This window comes from Trichoplusia ni, unplaced genomic scaffold (genome assembly GCF_003590095.1).
Source record: "Trichoplusia ni isolate ovarian cell line Hi5 unplaced genomic scaffold, tn1 tig00003069, whole genome shotgun sequence".
Classification (NCBI taxonomy): domain Eukaryota; kingdom Metazoa; phylum Arthropoda; class Insecta; order Lepidoptera; family Noctuidae; genus Trichoplusia; species Trichoplusia ni.
The window spans coordinates 124,220-147,788 of record NW_020800322.1 but is presented as its reverse complement, the minus strand read 5'-3'; the positions used below and the strand labels follow the sequence as shown (position 1 = coordinate 147,788).

The 23,569-nt window shown below is 36.7% G+C and overlaps 2 protein-coding genes across 5 annotated transcripts in view; both read right to left on the bottom strand.

Moving 5' to 3' along the window:
• LOC113507692 (E3 ubiquitin-protein ligase TRIP12) overlaps positions 1–20,480 on the bottom strand; it is a 34,898-nt gene extending 14,418 nt beyond the window's left edge. For 2 of the 3 annotated variants that reach the window (XM_026890627.1, XM_026890629.1), the window contains exons 1-10: positions 20,041–20,480; positions 7,547–7,856; positions 4,067–4,980; positions 3,757–3,873; positions 3,583–3,674; positions 3,100–3,198; positions 2,012–2,117; positions 1,195–1,268; positions 822–915; positions 250–471 (exon numbers count right to left, since the gene is read on the bottom strand). In XM_026890627.1, coding sequence (XP_026746428.1) covers positions 250–471; positions 822–915; positions 1,195–1,268; positions 2,012–2,117; positions 3,100–3,198; positions 3,583–3,674; positions 3,757–3,873; positions 4,067–4,980; positions 7,547–7,605 — 1,777 coding nt within the window. In that variant the 5' untranslated portion in view covers positions 7,606–7,856; positions 20,041–20,480. Of the gene's footprint in view, positions 1–249; positions 472–821; positions 916–1,194; positions 1,269–2,011; positions 2,118–3,099; positions 3,199–3,582; positions 3,675–3,756; positions 3,874–4,066; positions 4,981–7,546; positions 7,857–7,933; positions 8,142–20,040 lie in introns of those variants that run through there. The other variant, XM_026890628.1, reaches the window with a different exon arrangement.
• Positions 20,481–20,712: 232 nt separating this feature from the next.
• On the bottom strand, positions 20,713–23,557 carry LOC113507687 (zinc finger protein Xfin). Of its 2 annotated transcripts, none has more exons than XM_026890609.1 (4): positions 22,125–23,557; positions 21,668–21,865; positions 21,412–21,515; positions 20,713–21,313 (listed from the first exon to the last, which is right to left on the bottom strand). In XM_026890609.1, exons 1-4 carry the CDS (start codon positions 22,966–22,968, stop codon positions 20,792–20,794), a joined length of 1,668 nt encoding a protein of 555 aa, XP_026746410.1. In that variant the 5' UTR covers positions 22,969–23,557; the 3' UTR covers positions 20,713–20,791. The 2 variants fall into 2 exon arrangements, with proteins under 2 accessions (XP_026746410.1, XP_026746411.1); XM_026890610.1 differs by having other exon boundaries at positions 22,545–23,557.
• Positions 23,558–23,569: the final 12 nt, after the last annotated feature.

Here is a 23,569-nt window from a genome sequence, read left to right as displayed (position 1 = left end):
TATTATTGCATTTATATTTATGAAATCTATTACATACAAATTTTATGACACACAAACATGTGCCTATTGCATACTGGAGAAAATAAATGGGACCTTTAACAAATTATCACCTTTAGCAAAATCACTTTAGGACCAAGCATGTTGCGTTCTAGTTCAGTCTATATGTATTTCATAGCGGAGTAAATATGTAAGTTAGCCTTTACGGCAGTCAGTATAAGCAGGTATGCAGGTATGTATATGGTAGTGTACCCGAGTTGGCAGTGACAGTGCGGTGCAGCAGATGCTGCATGCGCGGGCCGAGCGCGCCCAGCAGGTGCGGCGGCAGGCCGCGCGCCTCCAGCAGCGCCTGCAGGCGGCCCACCTCGCCCTCCTCCGAGGACGACTCCTCGGCGCCCGCGCCCGACCCGCTGCCGCCCACGCCGCTGCCGCCGCCGCCCCCGCCGCCAGCGCACTCCTCCGAGGAGGACGACGCTGTGCAACAACAAACGAAATCAATATACATACTCAATGAAGACAAATCAGGTCGCTCAGTCACCAAATTGGTAGCCTATGCAATGTTTTATAAATTTAAATTATTAATTGGATTGTGACTACAATAAAAACAGAACACAAAAAGTTGTCACGAATTTTTTTAGGCAAATTGTCGTTTTCAAGCCATAACTACGACAACTATACTTTAATTGTACCTAGATTAATCAATTCGTATGACTAAGATTCGTACCTGGGATTCATAGGATTGATTTGCATTAGAATTTTAATTCAACAAATCTCTGATCAATAATACAGCCTTGACATCATAAGCAGAGTCTACTTTAACTTACCCTTGCCCTTGGGCTTAGCATCATTGGCTGCGTTGTCAGGCATCAGAGCTGACGCAGAAGCCGGCGGGGTGGAAGATGTGGATGCCACGGCACCCTGCAACAAATATTGTGGTTAATACAAAATATTCTTATATTTAACTCACATTATATAAAAGAAGCGTCGAAGAATATTATTTCTCTCTACTTTTAAGGTAGAGAAAAGAAGCAGACATAGTTAAAGAATATTAGATCAAACTAAAAGTAGCATGCATGAACGACACTTGGCTAAGTTTTATTTTTATTGTATGTGTATCTCTTTGGGACGGCAATTTGTTACACGCCGTTCTTGCATACGGACGTTTGTTTTCAGTTGTATGTATTCTGGGATACTAACCGTTGTTAAAGGCTGGGGGTGAGACCGGCTGGACGCACCACCAGTACTGGCACAAGAACCCAGGCTGCTTTTACCTGTTACAAAAAGACGGGATTATTAGGAAGATCACATTTATGTCGAATCACCAGCAAATCAGTGAAAGCTTGATATTCAAAACGGTAAGTTAACAGAATATTACAATTAGATGTGATAATGGCAGTCCTATCCTCGAATTATTTACATATTATATTAACTTAAAAACACCGAAGGGGACATAGTTGGCCTGTATAGCATGTACTAAGTGCCCACATAGTGATGTAAATTGCGACGAAGACTGCATAAGCCTTCTGAAGTTTGAAACTTAGAAACTGACACGATGAATGTGTTAGGCATTTGTTACGATGCGTGTTGCTAATATTCCTCTGTATTGCCTAATGGCGATAACACAAAAATTCTGGTATCACACTGTTTAATAATACGGTAACGCAACCCGCATTGCGGCACGGACATAGTCATCATTAGCATTACATTTTTGAAAAATGTCATATTCAGTAATTAACTGTTGGTTCATATTACATTGAATAAGTGTACATTTACTTAGAACTTTGCAATAAATATATGAAAAAACACACTTCGTTTAGATAATTTCCTGCACTAACACCAACGTATAATGTTTTACACATAAGTATTGTAGGATAACCGTAGTGTAACAATTCATGAATGAACCAATATTTAAAACTATTTAGTGTGAATTGTGAGTGTAAAAATGATATTATTATTATTGACTGTATTCGTATGTGAGTGTTCAAGTATGTATGAAGGCCGTAAGGTTTGTTACCTCGTTTGTCTCGACGCGTGGACGCTGGCTGCGGCTGCGGCATGTCGCGAGCTCGCGCTCGCCGCCCGCCTGCCGCGCTGCTGCCTGCGCCCTCGCTACTGGATACCTGCACATAACATTACGATCAGGAATTTTAACAAAGACAATAAGAAATTTCTTTCAATTGTTTTACATAACCGCTTCATTATATTCACTCACCTTTCCCTATGTAATATGTATTTCAAATCGTCACCCAAGATTGACAGATTGGACGTAAAGAATGCACAATTAATATTTTTTTTTAAACGCTACTTTATATTTTGATAGATGTTCTAGGACTAGCGTCTGGTTTTATCCTGTTTAACCTGTATTAATGTTGGGTGTACCATATTTCGCTGAAAGAATTGGCCTATTTTTAAATAGCTTTTATCGAATAATTAATTATTTCAAATGTATGTTTGTCATTCAATTAACAGTCAGATACATGTTTTTGCAAAAGTTCTTCATGTTGAATGCTGAAAATGTCTTTTTCGAAAATTATTAAATCATCCTATTATTAGATAATTGAGGAATAACTGAATATATATTATACTGCTCATGTTTTTAAATTAAATCTTTCTGAAATAAAAACTACCGTATAGTCACAATCGACGAATTTATCCGTCCTGCTTTATAAGAATAAAGTAGAGTATTATTTGAACGGTGAAAGCCCGTTGTATACACATGTGGATGCAATATCTTCTACATATCACGGACACTAACATTTTGTAAGCGTTACCGCGTCAGTTAATTATATTATGTGAACGTCTGTCTATCGCGCGGTTTTGATACGTCATGAGAATATGGCGTGATAATATTATCCACATAGCATTGTTTTTGTTCTTATCCTCCAAATAAACATAACAGAATTATCTACAACAATATGTATGTTACTGTAATGGTGATAACGCAAATCTTCAAATTATATCAAAGGCGCACAAATGGTATTGCGAAACCGATCTATTTATATTATTTATTAAATATTCAAACTGCGTTGACCCGTAGATTACTCAGTGTAACCTTTTAATGAACAGTATATAATTATTATGGGCAGCGTATGTATGTGGTACCTGTCTTTTAGACGCAGTGTCTTGTCGATGACGCTGCGAAGTGCTGGCTCCCCTCGTCAGGCAAGCACCCAGGGTCGCCCCCGTCGCAGCTGCGATGCTCTGCGCACAACACAACTCTCACTGACCACACGATCGCATAGCACCACGCATATTTACAACTGTGCAATGCACTTCTACATATGAATTATTCATAATGTAATCTATAACGAATAGGTATATTTTATATTCGCGAAGATATCGGCACTGTGACGTCTACTTCTAGACTGAGCGACCTCACGACTAACACTGATAATAATGTTCGATACAATGAAATTATTACTGTTTAGATTGTTCGCTCGTCATCGCAATATTTCCGGTTAAAAACAATTGTTATTTTCGCTTATTCATTACCTTTAACGACAACCTAATTTATTAATGAATGTGCGTGTCCTTAGCAAACATAATTAATAAGAATAATGTTAATTAGCATATAGAGAAATTTACCCTTCGCGCGTTAGTTTGACGCAAGTAAGGAAGATCTCGCGGGACTATTAATAATTTACTCGCAGAGCTGTGGGCCTTTGACGAGCTGGCTTCTGTAAACAAACACATGCACGTTATAACAATTGTCTATAAAAACAAGTATAATAAACAGTATATTATGATGATCCCAGTGACCTTGGATATCGCTATATGGTGGCGGGGTGGCGACACTGCCGCTGTCGACGCTGTCAGAGGAGCTACTCTCGTGCTCCGCCGCTACTTGATTGTGTACCACGTCGCCCGGCGGGTTCGCTGCAATATCAATATGCATTATCTACGATGAATGACTGCGCTTGATACAAGTGATAACACTACCTGATAAGCTAAGACTAGTCCTACATTATGCACCTACATGTTTAAATACGCTCCAACGAATGTAATTAATAAGTATGCACTAATTAATTTGGCAACAGAATGTCTACGATTGTGAATAGTGAATATTTACCGGAATGGTCACTAATGACAGTCGAGGTGGGAGGTCCAAGGTGGCTGTGTCTATTCCGTAGCAGATAAGTGCACGCAGTTCCTGAAGTATGTTCTGACTTGTCGAGCTCGTGTTTTGACGACCTTCCAGTACTGCTAGTGTCTGTCTCGTCTTTACTGTGCGAATCTATTTTAAATTTCTTCCGGCACTCCTCTACGTTGAGCAGACAACTGCTCTTTCTACTCGATAGCGAGCGATGTGTAGATCGCTTTCTCTTCTTCCCTTTTCGTCGACTAGCTGTAGGACTGTATACAGAATAATCTGAGTCAAGTAACTCGGTAACAGTCGACGAGCTGAACGGTGAATAAGCAAAGTCTCTCTCGTCCAGTGGCAGCAAGCCACCTTCCGGGTTAGCTTGGGTGGAAGTGGCTGTGGCGTTCTGGTTCAGTGGAAACTGTGTTAATGTATGAGGTTTAGGATTATTCGGAATTGGCTCACAAGCACTCTCGCTGGTTTTAAGAGCAGTCCGTGAGCGTGTACAATATGCGACGCACTCCTCTGCACTATTGTTCGATATGGTCTTACGTTTTTTCCTGTCATGCGAGGAAGTCCGTCCGCGTTTCGGGTGAACGCTAGATTTGTGGGCGTCTCCACCCTTAAACTCGGTAGTGTCACAGCGTGTCTCGTATACGTCTGTTCCGTAGGACCAGCGTTCTGTGATGGAGTAGTCGGACCTGGGCAGTGTGTTGATGAGGCGCGAGCTCCTGCGCAGCTCGACGTTGGCGTAGGGCTCCGCGTCGGACACGCGGCTGGAGGAGTGTCGGCTGGTGGAGCGCGGCAGGGGCGACGTCACGTTACGTCTGCTCCGACGGCTATGGCTCGCTCGACGCACCTGACGCAACCACCGACCGCCCACCACCCTGCTAGGAGAAGACCTGCGCCACAACCATATGCAACATGTTATATGCTACTTTATGTGATTTACATAATAATAAATATCTCAAGTTTCGAATACTTGTGATACCTTATAAAGGATTCGTAATTGCAATTAATTGCTTTTATTTAGGAATTATCAAAAAATTTTATAAGAATTTTGAGCAAATGCACATTGGTGGATACACTGCATGGACATTAAGAGTCAGGTAATTCTAACTTACAGAATCATCATATTCTTTGTAAATAAGCATTTGAAAATAAACTTATACTCTTTTATTTTATGGTAAAAACTGATAACATGTGCACTGGACACAATTTTCATTTCTAATAATAATAACTCAGTCTAGAGCACTAAAAGTGGACTGTTACTCATTCCTAGAAATGACAATAAAAATAGGAATGCATTAACTAATTGTTAGTTAATACATTTTCCAAGCACTCATTAACAGTAATGTTATAAGCCATCTCATTATTGAATGTATCTATAGCCATCTTGTCTTTCAATGTGCTGAACAAAGCTTGATCCATTTTCCTATGGGATCAATAAGTCTCATATCTCTTTATTCTTAGATATAAGACATTGAAAGACAAGATGGCTGCCCTCAAAAAAAAAACATTGGAAAACCCTACTCAGTTAAATGTTCCTGATATGGGTTAAATCATACATTTTTAGATTTTAAATAGGTTTATAGACATCCTAATATCCATTGGAAATAGAAATACTCCATGGGTCATTTGATGTTCCAAAAATATTTCTTTTAAGAAGTCCCATGACTCAAATGTATTATATGTGAGTAATAATAAAAATTTGGTTATTGAAACATATTTTTTTTTAAAACACTGTCCAAATTAGTTCTTATGTTATTGATTAACACTCTAAAAATTGAGCTTTTCATAAACACCAATAAATAGTCTAGGATTATAACAATTGTCTGTTCAGATCATTAATAATCTAATATTCAGTCAAGATAAATGGTTTGTTTTTGGAAAATCTTTACCTTAATCATATCATACTAATTACAAACATAGACAAATTAAATGTTGTTGTTATCATAAATTATACCATAATTAATGAAGGAAACAAGTCCCAAGTTTTAATAACTATAATGATATCACTAAGTGTTATTTCTTAATTGTATTGTGAAGAATTCAGTATATAAATTATATAAAATAATTAATGTGGTGCCTAGTTAGTATTTACTTTAATAATAGACAGCTAGGCTAACTAATTGGTAAAATATACCTTGTTCATATTGCTGACAAAACTAGCTAGAAAATATAAATTAATAACTGTGAATCAATGATAATGATAATTATACTTTTACTTTCTTTATTGATATTATAATAGCATAATCTAAACCCAAGTTATGAGGGTTCAAAAAAACGACAAAGAAAAAGGTAGGTAGTGCCCGTGCACTTCGCTTGGCATATATTTTTTAAGATATTCTATAAGTTACTAGCACATATATGACAAAAAAGAGAAAATGTCAAAGTATTGCATTTCAGTCCTATTAATTATTAAAGTTAGTCAAAACATTCGTGGTTTCATTTGGCAGACAACACTAGCTTTTTAGCTTGTCAAAGATTAAACTTTATAAAAAGAATTGAAAATTGAATTAGATGCTACGCAGGAATATAGGTGCTTTGAAAAGGGTAACATGCATGCTAAAAGATTACAGCAATTTGAAGGTTCTCTTTGCATTTTGATTGAATTTTAAGTTGTGAACTTAAAGAATACAAATCTTAAAGATTGGACAGACAGTTTGTTAGTTTCTTATTCTGATTATTTGTTTTCTAAAAAATATTGGGTTTGGTTTACTATCTTCAGGGCAATTCTAACATACAGGCAGCCAATATACTATTATTCAAATACAGAACATGGTGTGTTGTTGGTAAGAAAGACAGAATATACTGGAAATATAATCTGTGTAATTATGGTTTTCAGCCAACAGCCAGCAATATGTTCACTTTCAATGCATTTTAAACATTAGCAGCAGCTATCAGCAGCAGAGGGAGTAAGTATTAATCAGTTTTCTTTGTATCATTACAGCAATAATGGATATTTAGTATACTCGCTCATGATAATAAACATTGAAGTAGCAGATTGTGTGTGATTCAAAGCTATGCCTGCTTTTCTTGTGGCATGCCTTATGTGGGTAGTAGTTGTTTATTTAAAACATAAAGAATGCCCAATCTCATCTATTCAGAAGTCTATAGCAAAAGATGCTCATAACTATTTAGGTCACAGTCTCAATCCTCACATACACATTATTTACTGAACACAGGAAACCTGACAAAATTAGAACACTGATGCGCTTGTGAGTAAATATGTAACATTGATAAGATAAATGTGGGTTATTGATATCACAAAATTAAGCAATACAATGTCCTGTATCACTCGCTTTCAGCTGACGACACCAAACCTTATATATTTTAATATCTGGGCTGAACGGTTTAAACCCGAAGTGACAATTGTACATCCAGGATTTCCTGTTATAAGTATACTTTTGTAACAGACTAACAATGAAGGCATGGGAAACTAAAGTTGTTTGTGAGTGTTCTTACCCGCTGGACTCTCTCGTGAGTGCAGAGTGCGACGACGGTGTGATGTGTTGCTCGGCCATAGACGACGCTGAGGGACACACGCGGCTGCTTGTGTGGGGCCTGCGCAGGCCGCCCGCGCGCGCTACCTGCCCGGCACCATGCCAGGGCGAGCGCTACGACGCTGTCTCCGCATCCACTGCGCTATACTACACTGACTCACTACCACATCACACCAGTCCACACTCGAGTCTCACCGTCCGCCTTGCACTTGCTGACCGTACTCAACACGTATATCACTCACCGCACGATAAATGACACACCGCGGAGCTATCTGGAACAAAAGATGAAGTACACAGTCAGCGATCGAACAATGCTGCGTTACATAAACATTTTAACAATTAACACTACCTGTCACCGAAGAAGGCAATTGACGAAACCAATAATTGGACACTAAAACACCGATAAATAAACACGATGATTACTAATAACTTCGAGACTTCCAAGCAACACGTTTTGTAGAAATTATTGTAATGGATGACACATCAAGGACAGAGCTACGATTTTCGAGTTATTTTTCAATCCATTCCACACAGCTGGCTGGCTGTCATGTAAAGTGTTGCCATTAAAACGAATGCACTGCTACCTTTTTTCTCTATGGTAGTATTAAATAACTTGGTAACATTAAAAAGTAGATAAAAGTGTGAGGCCTGATCCAATTTTTATATCTATTATTTCGTATTAGGCAACTTAATTACAAAACCGTGCTAAGAATAACGCTTGAACAATAACTAGCGAACTGCCATTAAATCACGCTACCCAAAAAATATGATAATAAGACCATAATTATAATTTGTGTGAAAATTTCTAGTTCACTTTTTTACAATATTATTAAACTATTATGTTTAATTAACGTCTGATGTTACATAAAAACTCAAACCATTAGAAATAAAAACATTAAACTCTTGTTATTCGAGACTAAACTACAAATCAATAAGGATTTTTGCGAGATACCAAAAAAAATAAGGCCATCGAAGTAAAAATCAATAACTTCCCGTACTGAAATATTTAACAACATGGTAATTTTTACGCACCTTGCAACATTTGGTAGATATGGAACGGTAGGAAAAAGCGGCTCTGTGCAAGTGAGTAAGAAAGATAACAACAACAAAGCGAACGAAGGAGACCGATGTTTGTATTTATTTATATTTTGGGCGTAGTACAAAAACATTACGGAAGGCATTCTGATTGCTATCAGAGCATCAAACTAAAAACAGAATAATCACGCAGGAATTTGTTATTATTTGGGTGAGATAGCTTTTTAACAACGATTTAGCAGAATATCAAGAAATTATAAGAATAAATAAAGGATTTTTAGATGTTAAAATACGTAAGCTACTATAATGGGTTCACCATTGATAAAACTAAATAACTCGGTGAAGTCTATTTCGTTTTATAGTGGGTAGTTTATTGTAGTAAAAGTATATTAGTTCCAAGAACTTTCATTTAGGGTCGAGCTTTGTTTTCATACATTCAAAACCTATAATACATTACTTTATTGGTCATCTAGGTCTTTGCGTTTTGCGCACACAGAAACCTGTTCCATAAAGAGGACTTTTTAAAATCGTAGTAAAATAACACTGATTGGACCTTTCCCATTTAAATCTTGCCTTTTACAATAGAGTGTTTCAGACTCAGTAAATTGGGCTTGCCAATGAAATATGGTTTCGACCTACATTTCCAGATTCCACTACAGGAGTATTATCAAATTGGTATTAACCAATAGCTGCAACCAGTCTCCGAGATTTCATCGGTACCAAAGATATCCATCCGGAAGACTGCATTGTCATTAGGCACTCTTCTATGGTCTGACATTTAGTTAGCCTTTTAGGTTAGGTTTCATTTAAGGTCTACCTGACGAGATGGCATGCAGTAGTCTTTTTCCAGGGCTATGTTATATCAAATTTTATGCGTAATGTTACTGGCAATCACCGGACTTATTAGCGTGACTTGCAAGTCTCTAGCTGAAGCAGAAATGAAAGCTACTACGTTAGCAAGGTTCAACCCTGCGAGGATGGGAGGGCAAAATTACGTTACTATTATCAGGTCTGGATCGACTAGAAGCTTTCTATGATTTTCGGCGGTATCAAAGAATCGGATCTTGACTTATTTCAAGAAATGCTTAGCAGCTTTAAGTTATAATGCAGCTCTCCGTGTAACCCGGAGCACCCAAGGCTATACACATGAATCGGTGTATCTTTAGCCTTTAATTTTGCCAGTGATGTTCCCACCAGAAGTTATCTTATATCAAAAACTAGGCACAGGGAAATGATCACATGTCGTCTGTAACAACATTCGAATGGAAAACTCCGGACGGAACTATCGATTTAGCTTGCTCAGGAAGGCAACGAGAGCGTCTCAAGATGTACTCAAGCAATACTTAAAGAAACCGACGAATTCAGATTAAAAAACGACAAGTAAATAAAAATATCTTCTAGTGAAGGCAATTAATTATTTTGTTTCATAGAATGTGTGTCGGGATGCCAACGACCAAAAACGGTTTTCTTTTATCATAAAAACTAACCGGCTTCGATTCTCGTAAACTTCTATACCGTCAGTACCGTGAACGTGTTTCCTAGTAGTAGATATATTTACTTACTGATACATAAGCATTGAACACTGATAAAGGAGACAAAAGGCACTTTTCAAACAATCAGCTTGTATAAGTTTCTTGTATTGATCACAACGGTTACCTAATAGTTACTACTTCCATATGTATGATTTATTGCGTTCGATCGTGCAGTTTTATTGCTATTATGTTATTATGATCGTAGAAATCTCAAACTGTAAGCAAGGTCAGAGGTAACGAATGATTTAGTACAAAATGAATTACACTTAAATATGCCAAATGTACATTGAATAAAATAGTGACGATTTTTTATTTATTATCATTTGTAAATCAATTTAATACAAATATAATGGAAGACTTGCGTTTCCAGTTTCGATGCAAATTCAGCACCAGAACAAAGTAGCAAGACGCAACATGTTCTCGCTAAGTGGTTATATTTATAAAGCCAATCAAGGATGTCATTGTCCGCCATTTGACCTTAAAATCAAAACACAAATGTAATAGTTGGTTGGACAACATTTATGATGCTATTAGCATTACGTTATTGGTCGTTTCTGTCGAAGGTTAATGTCACTTTCACCATTTAGCTGATGCGATTGTTTTGTAGGTGAGTAGGTAAGGATGCGTACGAAGCTCGGTGTTGGTCCCGTAGGCGGGGCAAAGGGCCAGCGCTGGTGAACGACCGCGGCTCGACGCGGTGTCCGGTCTGACGGGCGCGCGGGCGCGACCGCTCCTCGCTAATATGGAATAAGCTTGAAAATCATTATGTATGTGGAAACCCGATACCACGACGTGGTACACATACTAAACAGGTAGATACCAAAGTACTTGACGGCAGTAAATATGTAATAGGAAACTTTACAATCTGTATTTCTCAGATGTTTTGTTTATAATCCACTAACAGACAACAAAGTTAGATATGATCGAGACGGGAACTATAAAACAATCGTCGCGTGCCCAATAAACATACGGTACAGTAAAATGTATGCGTTGAACGGTTCACGCCGGGAAACGAGCCCGTTACTGACTTTGTATTGATGTTCAAATCATTAGCTTATTGACTTGTCGGTCCTTTGTAATGAATTTACATAAAACACAGCCTACCTACTTCGCATTTTCCTCATTAAAAAGTAAATCATCCATTTAATAAAACAATTAAAACGGTAAAAGTAATTCAACCAAACACCAATACAACCTGTTCACTAAACCTGTCTAGGTAGGTAGTTACAATTCAATCGTATCTCGAGAAACTTGCTACGTACGCGGTACGGGACGAGAAATAAAAGCAAGACAAACCAGGTGCAGTCGCCAGGTAGGCAAATAACAATTATTTTACGTTTACCTTCTTTTGAACTTGGATATTTTTTGCGACACAGGTACACGAACTTTAAGATGCACCTAACTCAGCGGTTCTCTCTCTACTATACTCCTGCGGTTTTGGTGACGTGACGCGGTGTTATCAAACTGCGCGTGAGTTGACCGAATAAAAAACACAATTCGCCGTAGTCGACGCGAGACGCAGTCACTAATTTGTTATTCCAAGATGACCTTCCTTGACTCTGAACGTTTATCCTCTCCCCGAGACCTCGAGTTACAAAAACGTTACCGGCTTATTGTCTCAAATCGTAGCATTGGGAGCGTAGCTACTGTAAATGTCACGCATTAGTTATTACACTTTTATTGTTTGTATACTTACGTACGGTTAATTTTATAACAAAGCAGTTAAGAATTAAGATGCAGCGATTTAATGTTTAAATCCATGCCGATGCTTGGTAGAAGCCAACATAGCTTTGATTCGATTTTGCGGATTTTTATTCCGAATCTGTTAGGTTTGATTGCTTTGACACATATCCATAGGAATATATGCTTTGAATATCGTGTCGTAAAGTATATTTTTGTGTGTTTTCGGGTGTTCGGCGAGGGGCTGCGCCACAAGGCCGCGGGTCGACAACCGCGGTGCTGCAGTGGCCACGTGCGAAACCAGCTCACCTCGACAACAGCGCTGTGAAGTGTGAATCTGGCCACTGCCTAAATATCATAAGGACGTATTTGGTTGATATTCTAAGTTGTTTAAGTATCCATGTTATTTAAGTTTCTGTCTCTGACTCCTAAATAATGCGCATTATTATTACATACAATTTTAGTAATGTTTTTTGTTAACTAGAAAATAAGATGCGTGTATAGAGTATTATTTAAATGCACGCAGAATATTAAGCCTTGAAAACAATTTTTATACCTCCGGCCATAACAAATTTCTACACTTGTTGCGATAGGAATCTGGCAATATAACTTAAATATCATAAGATTTGATTTGAAGATTGCCAGTCAAATGTTCTATGGGCGAAAGAATATCGAATATAAACAATAATCAGCTGTTTTAAAAAAAATGCCAGGTAGAACATCCGGACGGTTTATTGAAAAAATAAGGCAGGTGAAGTATGGTTCACACAAGGGCTTATTTAAACTACCTGATAATAAAAAAAGGATTTTGCGGAACTACAAGCAGTTGCAAGAATTGTTCTGCAGAAGGTTTTGTATAAAACTCATAAAAGTACAGCGAGAGTAATTTACATCTGATTGTCATCTCGCGAAGGCCTCTCTATTCTCTTCCGTCCATTGTATTACAACATTAAGACTCACCACTGCTTCATCACATCACGCTATCTCAAGCCAAACTTTGTGTGTACAAACAAACTTCCTTTCTCAATTGTTAGGACTATTTATAAATTTTATAAACATAATAGTAGCAAAGTGCAGCGAAATCGATGTGCACTATTGTATTAGGGTGCACCCTGCGGGAGTCAACGACCGGCCCAGTGTGGCGCCCGCGCCCCCGCGACCATACATACGCGACTTCTCCGGAGCCCTAACGGTTCAACGACCCTTACGTCGACCCTTCAACGAAGCCCCCTGTAAATCCTATAGCGAGCCAGACAGATCAACTCCCGTTAATAAACAATCGATAGACGACCCAGACAGACAGGTATGTAGCTACCTATTGAATATGAAATGTGCAGCCAGACGCTGGTGAAGGGGACAGCAGCGACGGTTCGGGACGCGGGACGAGTTCTCTTTGTGTATACGAATACGGGAAAGCGTTATACAGTGCATGACGTTGAAACCGTGTTTTGTTATTTAGAAATTATAAGGTTACTCTTATAACGGTATTTAAAAATGCAGAATCATGTAATTGCATAATAGAACTTAGAAGTGCAATGCAGCGTCCAAATAGACAAAAACTTGCGACTATTTCTGTAGGTACAAGCAGCAGTCACCGACTCACTAGTGAGTGGACGAAAAATAAAAGTGCACGGCGTTGTTCGCCTTGTCGCCAAGCGGTTCCAACAAGTTTGTGTATGTGTATCGCTAGCTCTGTTACCATCCGAGTGTGCATATATCACTCTTACCGCGAACAAACCATGTTATAAGCGATGAACAGCACGTGAAGCGTGAACATATTAGTTAAGGAACAAGGCGAGAGGCAAGTTATCGGTCGCCATGGACAAACTCGACTAGCGCCGATCGCCACACGCGACTGAAATAAACTGCGCTCAATTAAAAACGATTTGTGCATAATAAATTTCTGTTACAAGCAAATCAATCGCCTGCAGACATATGGAATTAAAACTTTCAGAATATTTTTTATCGTGGATAGCAATAAGAAGAAAAAGTGAATGTCACCTGGCTTCAAAACACACTGCACGTTTGACCTAATTACCTCGTTATAAAATGCTAACGTTGCAGAAATAATGCAATGCGGATTTAAATGAAACAAAGAACTAATTATGTAGAGCAGTACAAACTGACAATGTATGTTTGTGAGGGAGCATTATCTACTGGCCTTACGTCGTAAATAAACGTTGATTACTCTCGGAGACAACAAAAGTATACATCGTTCCCTCCCATATAATTTCCAACAACAAAAACTGCAGAACAGTTACTATTGGTTTCCCAATAAAAACGCTTGTCCTAATTTCTCTGTTAAGAATCTTACAACCCGAACTCTGTTATACGAGTCAGTAGGTAGGTAGAATATATTTCAAAAGCTATAAATATCGCTTTCGGCCCGATACGAACGGAGAAAGCTATGGTGTTGCAACCGTGCTGGTCGACGTGTAGCCAAAAGGTTTCGTGACGACAATCCGTGCCTCTTGCATAATTTTCCGCGTTCACCACGATCACGATCAACCTCTGCGCGGATTAACATCGAATACGATTTCTCCAGTAGGGAAAAGTGTCTGCACTTACTAAACCAGTTTTCTTTTTCAGTTCAAAACATGGTGATGGAATCCATTGTTATCAGCGGCGGAGCTATACAATGTCTCCTAACTAATTCAAAATGTATTTTCTATATAGGCAGATGTTTCTTACAATCAGTTTCCAAAAAAAAAATGAGGACGTATCAACAAGTATGTCAGCGAAAAGAATGAGTTCAAGTCTACGGCCGTTTACGCAACATGCGCAACTAGGCCAATATTGTATCTCATTCTGCGGACTTAATACCTTAGGTACTTGCGAGTTATACGACGCAATATTTTCAGCCTACGGCAGCCACTATTAATTTCCAGTTTCTTTTCGAAGTAAAAGTAAGGTGAATGGCATTGAAAAGATATTGGCTTCCTTATAACCTTTTTAAAATTCAAGATGCAGTTTATTCTACAATATATCGTAAACAGTTGCATGCTTTATATTTTAAGACATGACATGTATTCTTATTCTTGTATCAACAATACGGTCAATACTTAAATTGAAATCACAATTTTTTACAGTGATTCTGGAAACCTATTGGTTGATCATAAGATCATGGCCGATTTCAGGACAACATTTTATTTCTCTCAGATGACAGATTTCTTTAACCAATACGTCTTATACGTCCACAACAAATGTAAGGGCCGAGGGTGTTTCGTTACGCTGAGAATGCGGACATATAGTCCTGCATGTCGGATGTCATGTCAGTAGCTAGTGTAGCCAGCAGACAGGTGTTCGGTGCCTATTTCTGTAGCGGTGTGATGTTACGTAAGTACAACTGCCACGTGCTGTATAAACACAACAAACTAATGAACCGTGAATAAATATACTTAACATAGATACTGCACGTTGCTCATGTTCAACCGATACAATACTTTTAACTCAAACGACTTACAACAAAATGAAGGGGAATCAATATTACTATAAGTAAGCTTTTTTTACTGTTACCCCTTAACTACGAATAGCATTTTTGAAAGTTTGAAATACTCGAATTGTCTTAACAGGAATACAGATTTAAGCAATATAATTGACAAAGATTTGTGAAATAGACTCGAAAACAAATCGGAACCGTATATGCTCTAGAGTACAGTACAAATAAAATTATTAAAAATAAATTAGGTTGTAACCAACGAATGTGAACGAGCTGAGAACATTGATGATAATAAAACCGCCCACCATGGTAATGACGGTAAGTATGTCACGGCATATCTACAGAATCGCTCCGTTTTGTGACATCATTTACGATACAAACTTCTAGCCCTATGTTATTACAAACATGATACATCAAGAGTGATAAAATACGACCTAAATTTTAGTCTACTTCATCGATTGATTGATTAACCCTCGACCGACGCGAACTCATAATAATTTGACATTTATAAAGCCTCGACAATTTGTAATGGACGTGTCATTTCAATTTTCTTTTCCATCGAAGCCCGTTATTACATATGAGCTCATTGCATTACTAATATTACTATGATGGCTTGTGTATTCCTTATCTTGGGGTAAATATATAAATTAAATATTTTGTCACAATTTCAAGCCGAAGACATCTTTGTCTTGTTTCTTCACGTTGAGAGGAAAATGTATTTACAGAAGGCTTATACTAGTGGTGTTTGTTTAGGCCAATGAAGAGGTTTCGTTCGTTGATCATCAACTGCCCATTATGCATTAACCGTTAGCTCCGAACGAGTGTTATGAGTTACAACCTTGTCCTCATTTACACATTATCGATTGTTAAATGCTCTTTAATGTTCTTACTTCATATTCGAGAAGCACTAATAAAGCAATGATAGTCAAAAATTGATTACTCCCATTCCCATCCCAGTTAATGATTGATTTAAGCTTGGGTAATTTTTCCCACAAAACAGTAATACAAAAGACATAATACCTGAGTAATCAAAACCTTTGTTCGAGAAAAGTAGACTAGGGGACATTAATTATACACACCATTGCAACGCATATTCTGTTTTGTAACAAAGGAAAAAGTAAGTCGACACAGTAAACCAAGTGAGATTACACGGCCGAACAAAACAAAGAAGTGGGGTAACGAATATGTTTATTTATGAAATAAGTAATTATTGATTTGGCTAGATTATTAATATCGACATCTTATCTACAATAAGAAATTGTCAAAATAAATAATGACATGCGAGTATAAGATAAAATAAATGATCAATGTCAGTGGGTTACAAGAACATGTTGTAAACTAGAGAATAGTTTAATTTATGTAACTGGCACTGTTGCATTGTGGCCAATGAGGAGGTGTCGGGAGAGTCGCGAGCGGGCCGCCGCCGCCGGATCGATACGGACGCGGCCTGCCTGCCCTGCCACCGAGTACCCCTGCCAATTCAACGCAGACCCCCGCTCAGCTTCAGACAGTTCGAACCGAACGTACCTACCTAGGGGACACGGCGATGTCTGAGTGACGCATCCTACAGGCCAATATTACAATTAATTTGACTGTACTGTATATTAGAACTACGTAAAATAAGACTGATCAGACAAAATTCCCCCAAATAAGGTAATAGCCTATGCGATGCGGTCTGATTATCCTAGGTAATTCAGAGGATTGTCCATATCTGAAATGAGACTAATCTTTTGCTTTACCCTGGAACCGGATGATAGATGCCAGAAAACTAAGTATTCAATACATAATATTAAAGTCGACTCAAGATATTATCGTGGAATACGTTGGGGCAGACAGCAACAACGTGGTGCAGGCTATTTATATACCTCTGTAAATTCGGTCCACACTCAGCATAGGTAAACAAAATGGCTGCACCGCTGACGATAAGTTATCGCTTCGTATAATGTGTCGAGATACGTCGGCAGCGTAACTCGAATGGGAAGTGGGCGCACACTGGCGAAATAGGTCTTGTCAATCAGAGAATTGATGACACTTGAGCTTGTTAATATTCAACGAACATTGGTTTTAAGAACGACGCAACAACGTTGCAGTCCCCATGTTTAATAGCAACAGTCATTAGATTTCCTAATTGTTGTAATACTATGTTACGTATTTGTAAATATTGTCAGACGACTTGTTGATTTTACTTCTCGACCTTGAAATTATATTAAATCAAAAGATTGGGTTACGCACCCACTGTTAGAAATGGCTACGTAATTCATTTGAAGAAATCTCTTGGTGATATGTAAATACATGATGAATCACTTTATCGATTCACATCATACATTTTGACACTAGGTACAATGATTTGAATTTATTTACTAACCTAATGATGACGCTGTAGTTTTATTAGTCATCGTCACATTTCGTTTTTATTTTTCGATAAGACTACATGAAATGTAAATAGAAGTTTCAATAACTTTTTTGAGGAAAAAAGTTGAATTCTTTTTAGTTACCTAAAGGTATTTAACAACTTCAATTAAAGCGTAAACACACATTGAAAAATACTTTTTGGTAATTTCTATCGATCTCTCAGCTGTAGAATAAGATGGGAAAATACCAGTCTGATGTACTGGTATACTAAGATACCAGTACATCAGACTGAAGAAAAGAAATTGAATAGACTAGGCAACAGGTGACTGATGGTCATCAAACGGTATGACTGGTTTCGCGAGTTATCGTAAATACCAAGAAAATCCCTTATCAGAATCTCGGAGAATTACACCCGTCTTTTACTCTTCGACGTGTCTACGTCTTGATCCACTTGCTGGTAAACTTGCGAGATCATGAAAATATTTAAATCTATCGAGCATGTTGCATTTACTGATTACTGTAACGTGTGTGAGATCAATGCGAAGCTTGGCCTAGTTTCGGACAAACTGAAGGACTCGCTTTAAAAGCATTCGTTATTATATTAGTAGGTTGATTAGATACCTACTTTGTTTTCCACTGCCAGTCAAGTTATTGATTGCACAGTTGAAATAGGAATAAAGAGAGAAGCTTTACCACAACTTAGATAAGAAGGTATCTTGGAGAGTCATTAGGAACACCATTATAGGGATATGATTACATCTGATTAGTTTTAGCCTTTTTAAATAAAATGTCTGGTGGCAGAGGTCTGGCTTCTTGCCAAAACTGATCAGGGTTCTTAGTCCATTTCCTTTACTGAGTAATAAACTATCCCCTTAGAATAGTTATTCCACTTATAAAAATAAGGACAATAAAGTTATGCAGCATTTTACAAAGCAGTCAGTGGATGCACTCAAATTTTGACTGCATTGCCAGACTATTCATTGTACATGCTTTAATTTTTTTTCCATGATCTATTCATTCATTGCTGATGCATGATCTATTTTTAAGGATACTCACCACAAGGGTAAAACATGGAACCGTGATAGATACACAATTGAAATTATTTACAGAAGATGTATTGATGTTAGTGTTATAATGAATACTAAATGAAATCAATATTTTAGGGTACTCTTCTCATAATGATGAGATATTCATTCTTATTCTTCAGCGTCCGGCTGTCGATCAATAGAAATCAACAAAAATTTACACATTATGTATTTACACTTTAATTAAGAGTTGTATTACACCTTAAGGTAACTAAATGCTGTTTTTGTGAATAGATAATGGCCCCAATGGCATTGTGTGCAAGCAGTGTTGACCACATAGCTAAAGCTAAATGATTAAACATTATAAAAAGGATATGATATGGCCTCCTTATATTATCACTTATTATGTAGCACACAGTAGCAACTATGGTTTTGATAGAGCACAGATTGAATTTATTGCTAGTATGATTTTGAAAAGGGTTTTAAACTAGTGAGGACACTAATTTTCTCCTCTAGAAGTATTAGATGTACATAAAAAAGACCATTTATTATATTTACCTTTTCTTTAAAGTATAGAATCATCTTTTTTAACACTTGTCCAGTTAAGGTAGTTGAAAATAACAAAAAAAAGCTTTGTTTCCAGTGTGCACCTCTACTGCATAGACCAGTCTTTTAACCCATGCATTAGGAATGACAAGACTACTTACTTAGTTCATTATTATTTAATTATTTCTTTCACATAATATTTCCCAAAACCACAAAAGGGAAAATATTAAAAAATCACAATGATGTTGTCAGTGGTTTAATGTGCTAATTACTTTAAAATGGTACGCACTCAAGTGATGTAATGGTATAATTACACTGAGTTATTGATAGATTTTGTTATATAAAAAAAAAAGTGCATCTCTAACAAAGAGGTTTTAGACCCTAGCAAATATAATCAAATATCTTTCTGAATTTTGAGCCATATCTTTCAAAGCAGTACTCAAGTTGTCTGGTGTAGCTTCAAAAAATGACAACAAAGGATTTTGGGAAACCAAAATATACAATTTTTTTCTCTTTGTCTTTGAAGCAATTACATTTACACAGATTATTTTTATAATTACTTCACTAGATTCACAAAGGAATACCAAATTATAATTAATTATCTAAAGTTCAATTTTGTTTCCATTTTGTTGAACCCAATCACCACCATGTTGCAAGAAGATAAATATATACAGTGACTTTATGCATAAACAATTTAGTTTCAATGAGCCCCTAGCGACGACCGAGGATATCGAATAAAGCCAGGGAATTCGTCATGACCTCATAATAATGCTGTCCATTGCAAAACATTTTTTTTTTATTTTACTAAAATCAATAATATTATCAGTTTAATAATAAAACCACTTACTTTTCTATGTGGTCCTGTAGCAGCAGGAGAAGATACACAAAAACTTTGCCTGTTGGCCTATAATCAACACATTGTATGTTCCTCAAGTAAGACGCAGAATAAATCACTAACGCAGTCCATTTATCGAGAGTGATGTTTGACAAAACTTCAAATCGATTAAATTTTTGACTCTACATAAATTTTCAAGAATGTTAATAATTTCACATTCAGTTCACTAAATGTCACTGACTTAAGATGAAATGACACTATTTAATTTTGATTCATACTGATTTTCACCGATTTTCAAGCGCTTGGAGAACAAAAACAGCTGGTTACTCATTTATATTTTTTTCTGCCACATACGGCAAAGCAAGCAAGAGCATAGTGCATAGATGCGTTTTTAAGTCCAAAACCGAATAAAACCGGAACTTTACGGTAAATTCGAGCTCTGATTTCTAAAAGAAGAAAATTTTTATCTCTAATATTCATTTCGGGAAATATTAATATTTTACATAAACTTAGTTTTCAAGTAACTGAAATCATTAGAAATTTTGGGGTTTTTAAAATGTTGCCCAGTTTTTAAATGTTGCCCATTTTGTTCTTGTTAGTTCAGATCAGTTTAAGTTAATCTACAAATTTAACTCAACTTATCTTAAGGTATATCTTTATAAAAATAATAAATTAAGTTGTTAGGACCATTTGTAAATAAAAGGATAAATATATTATAAACATTTAGGATGGCTTCAGATTAAGGTGTTTATTCTAGAAAGTTTCAGAGAAATGTATTCAAATCTTTGCAAACGTCATAGTTTTTAACTTCGTCTCTTGGTTGAAGAAGTCCCATATAATCTTCATCTTTCGACAAACATAGATTTTTTAATATTTCAGAAGGCGACGGAATACTTTTGTCTTGTATTGGAATGGAGTCTATCAATTCGTCTATATTTTGGTTGAAAATTTCTTCACCTCCATTTATAGGACTTTGAATACTCAGAGTTGCAGTTTTAGTCGTGTTATCTCTACTATCAATTAAAGCTTCAGAAATTAAAGAAAAGTGTTCGGATTCCATATCTTCCAACGATAGCTTGGCTCCCGAGCGTACTAATTCAGCGTTAGCTTCAGACACGTCATTGTAGTTAAAATTTTCAGTTAGATTCGTCGGTGGCTCTGGTGGCTCTGACAGTTTAGTGTTAGGCTCCTCATGTTTCTTTTTAAGCTTTTCAACAAGCTCCCCTTTTTGTCGAACTACTGTCCCAGGAGGTTGTGCTTGACACTTATGTGTTCTTTGTGATACCTAAAGTGGAAAGACATCAATTATTATTGCATTAATGTATTTTATTATAATATACTGAATATGTCATATAATTATGTACATTACAGTATGATACTAACTTTGTATCTAAAACTTTTCTGGCAAGCTGTACACTTGTAAGGCATCACTCCAGTGTGTATGCGTCGATGAACTAAATATGAGACCCGCTGGCGAAAACATTTTCCTGTAATTTAAATTAAATAATACTTATCATTTAATATCGATACTATCAATTCAAAATCAACTTTCAAATAGGACAAAGATTAACCATAGTATTTACACATTCACCAGTAAAGAAAATATTTTTATATTCGATTTTAAACTGAGTTTACCTACCACATGTTTCGCACGAGAATGGCTTTTCTCCAGTGTGAATACGTTGATGATTGTGAAGTGTTGATAGCTCTTTAAATGCGCGTCCGCAGTAAGTACATGTATGCGGCTTCTCATCATTGTGGTACAGGAGATGCTTGTGATAAGATTGTTGAAATGTAAACGTTTTATTGCATTGAGTACAAGCATACGGAGTTTCACCTGTAAAAAATACATAATTATTTATACATATGTATTTAGAGTACAGAAATGACGATTACACTGTACAGTAAGCTAGAAAGCATAAAAACTGCATGATTTACGAAGTTCCAGTTAGCGAATGTAAATAGTTTTAAGTTCGCATAATTTTCGTCTCAAAGCAAAAGTCGTTTGGAATGTTGGTTTTTTAATTTTAAATTTAAGTTAATATTATTCTGTTAGTACGAATTACCTCAACAACTAACACCAATATTATTTTAACCTGTATGAAGACGCTTATGTTTCTTGAGGAAATATTTAGTTGTAAAACATTTGCGGCATACTTCACATTGCCATTGTTTGTTATCATTTCTTTCCAAGTGCGATAACTTTTCGTCCTGCTGTTCAGTGTTTGTTCCTCCAGCGGTCTTAGTTGCATTGGTGTCATTGCAATTTCCAGATAAAAATCCTATGTGTGCTACCCTTAAATGTACCATTAAGGATCCCCTCATTTTGAAATTTTTGGGACATAAATGGCAATGGTATCGGGTGAAGTTTTGATTGGCATTTTCATCTATGTTGTGTATGAGGCACCTGTGCATTTTTAATATATTGGCATCAATAAACTGTAAGCTGCAAATATTACAAGTAGTGTTTGTTTGTACCAATGCCGCTTCAGACTTAACGAAAACGCGTTCAATACCTTGAACAGACTCCTTATTTCTCGACATGTCAATAACAGGTATGGTATTCACTGACACAACTGGTAATTTAGGATAAATTTTCACAAATTTAACAGGAGTATTTGTTGCAGATGACGGAGTTTTATTTTTAACCACTGACGTTTTAGGTTTCTTGAGCTGCGCTGTGCTTTGATTTGGTAAATTGGCTTTATCTTTCGAAGGTGGTACTCGATCTTTCTCTTCTACACCTTTGGTCAATAATTTCACATGGCTGAATAAATGTATCGTTAGTTTATCTAGCCCAAATACCTCTTCTTGACACACTGGGCACAATATTTTATTTGTTGACACATGTATTAGTCTGTCTCTTAACGTTTGCACTGAGTCGAAAACACTATTATGCGAACAAACAGGACAAGGCAAAGATGCCGCATCAGCACTCATGGTTATAAGGAGAAAATCTTTACGATTTGTTATAATTAAACAGTGTTAGCACATGCTAGTACGATAGTGTGAAACTAAAGCTTCGCTGAGTTATTTTTGGATGCTACGTAGGTACTTTAATCTTTTGGCGGGATTTCAAGATGTTCCATCAAACTAATTCATTAGTTATACTGGATCTTTAGTATACTTTAATTTAATGAATAATGCTTATATTTTTTTGCCAGCATTTCAAATATGAGGACCCAACGGAAGTTTGAAGCGAAATGTACTTTACTTTCTTCTGATACTTAAAACTGTGTGCATTTATGTTTCAATCATATGGGTAGATCAGTACCAGTGCAAATTATGAACTTAAAGTCTTTAATTGTAATCAATTCATATTTTTTTAAATTTAATTCCATAACAAAAAAGAATGACCAATGTTAAATAAGTAATGAGAGGTTGTGATTTAGAAAGTAGTGAACCTTTTAGAAATGGAAAAGAAATAAAACCATGATTGTATCAATATTTTTCATAATTAAAAATTATAAGATCTTCTCAGGGCTTTTCATAAATAGCATTTTTCGTATAGTACAATTGCGCAACACCGTAAGTTTGCAAT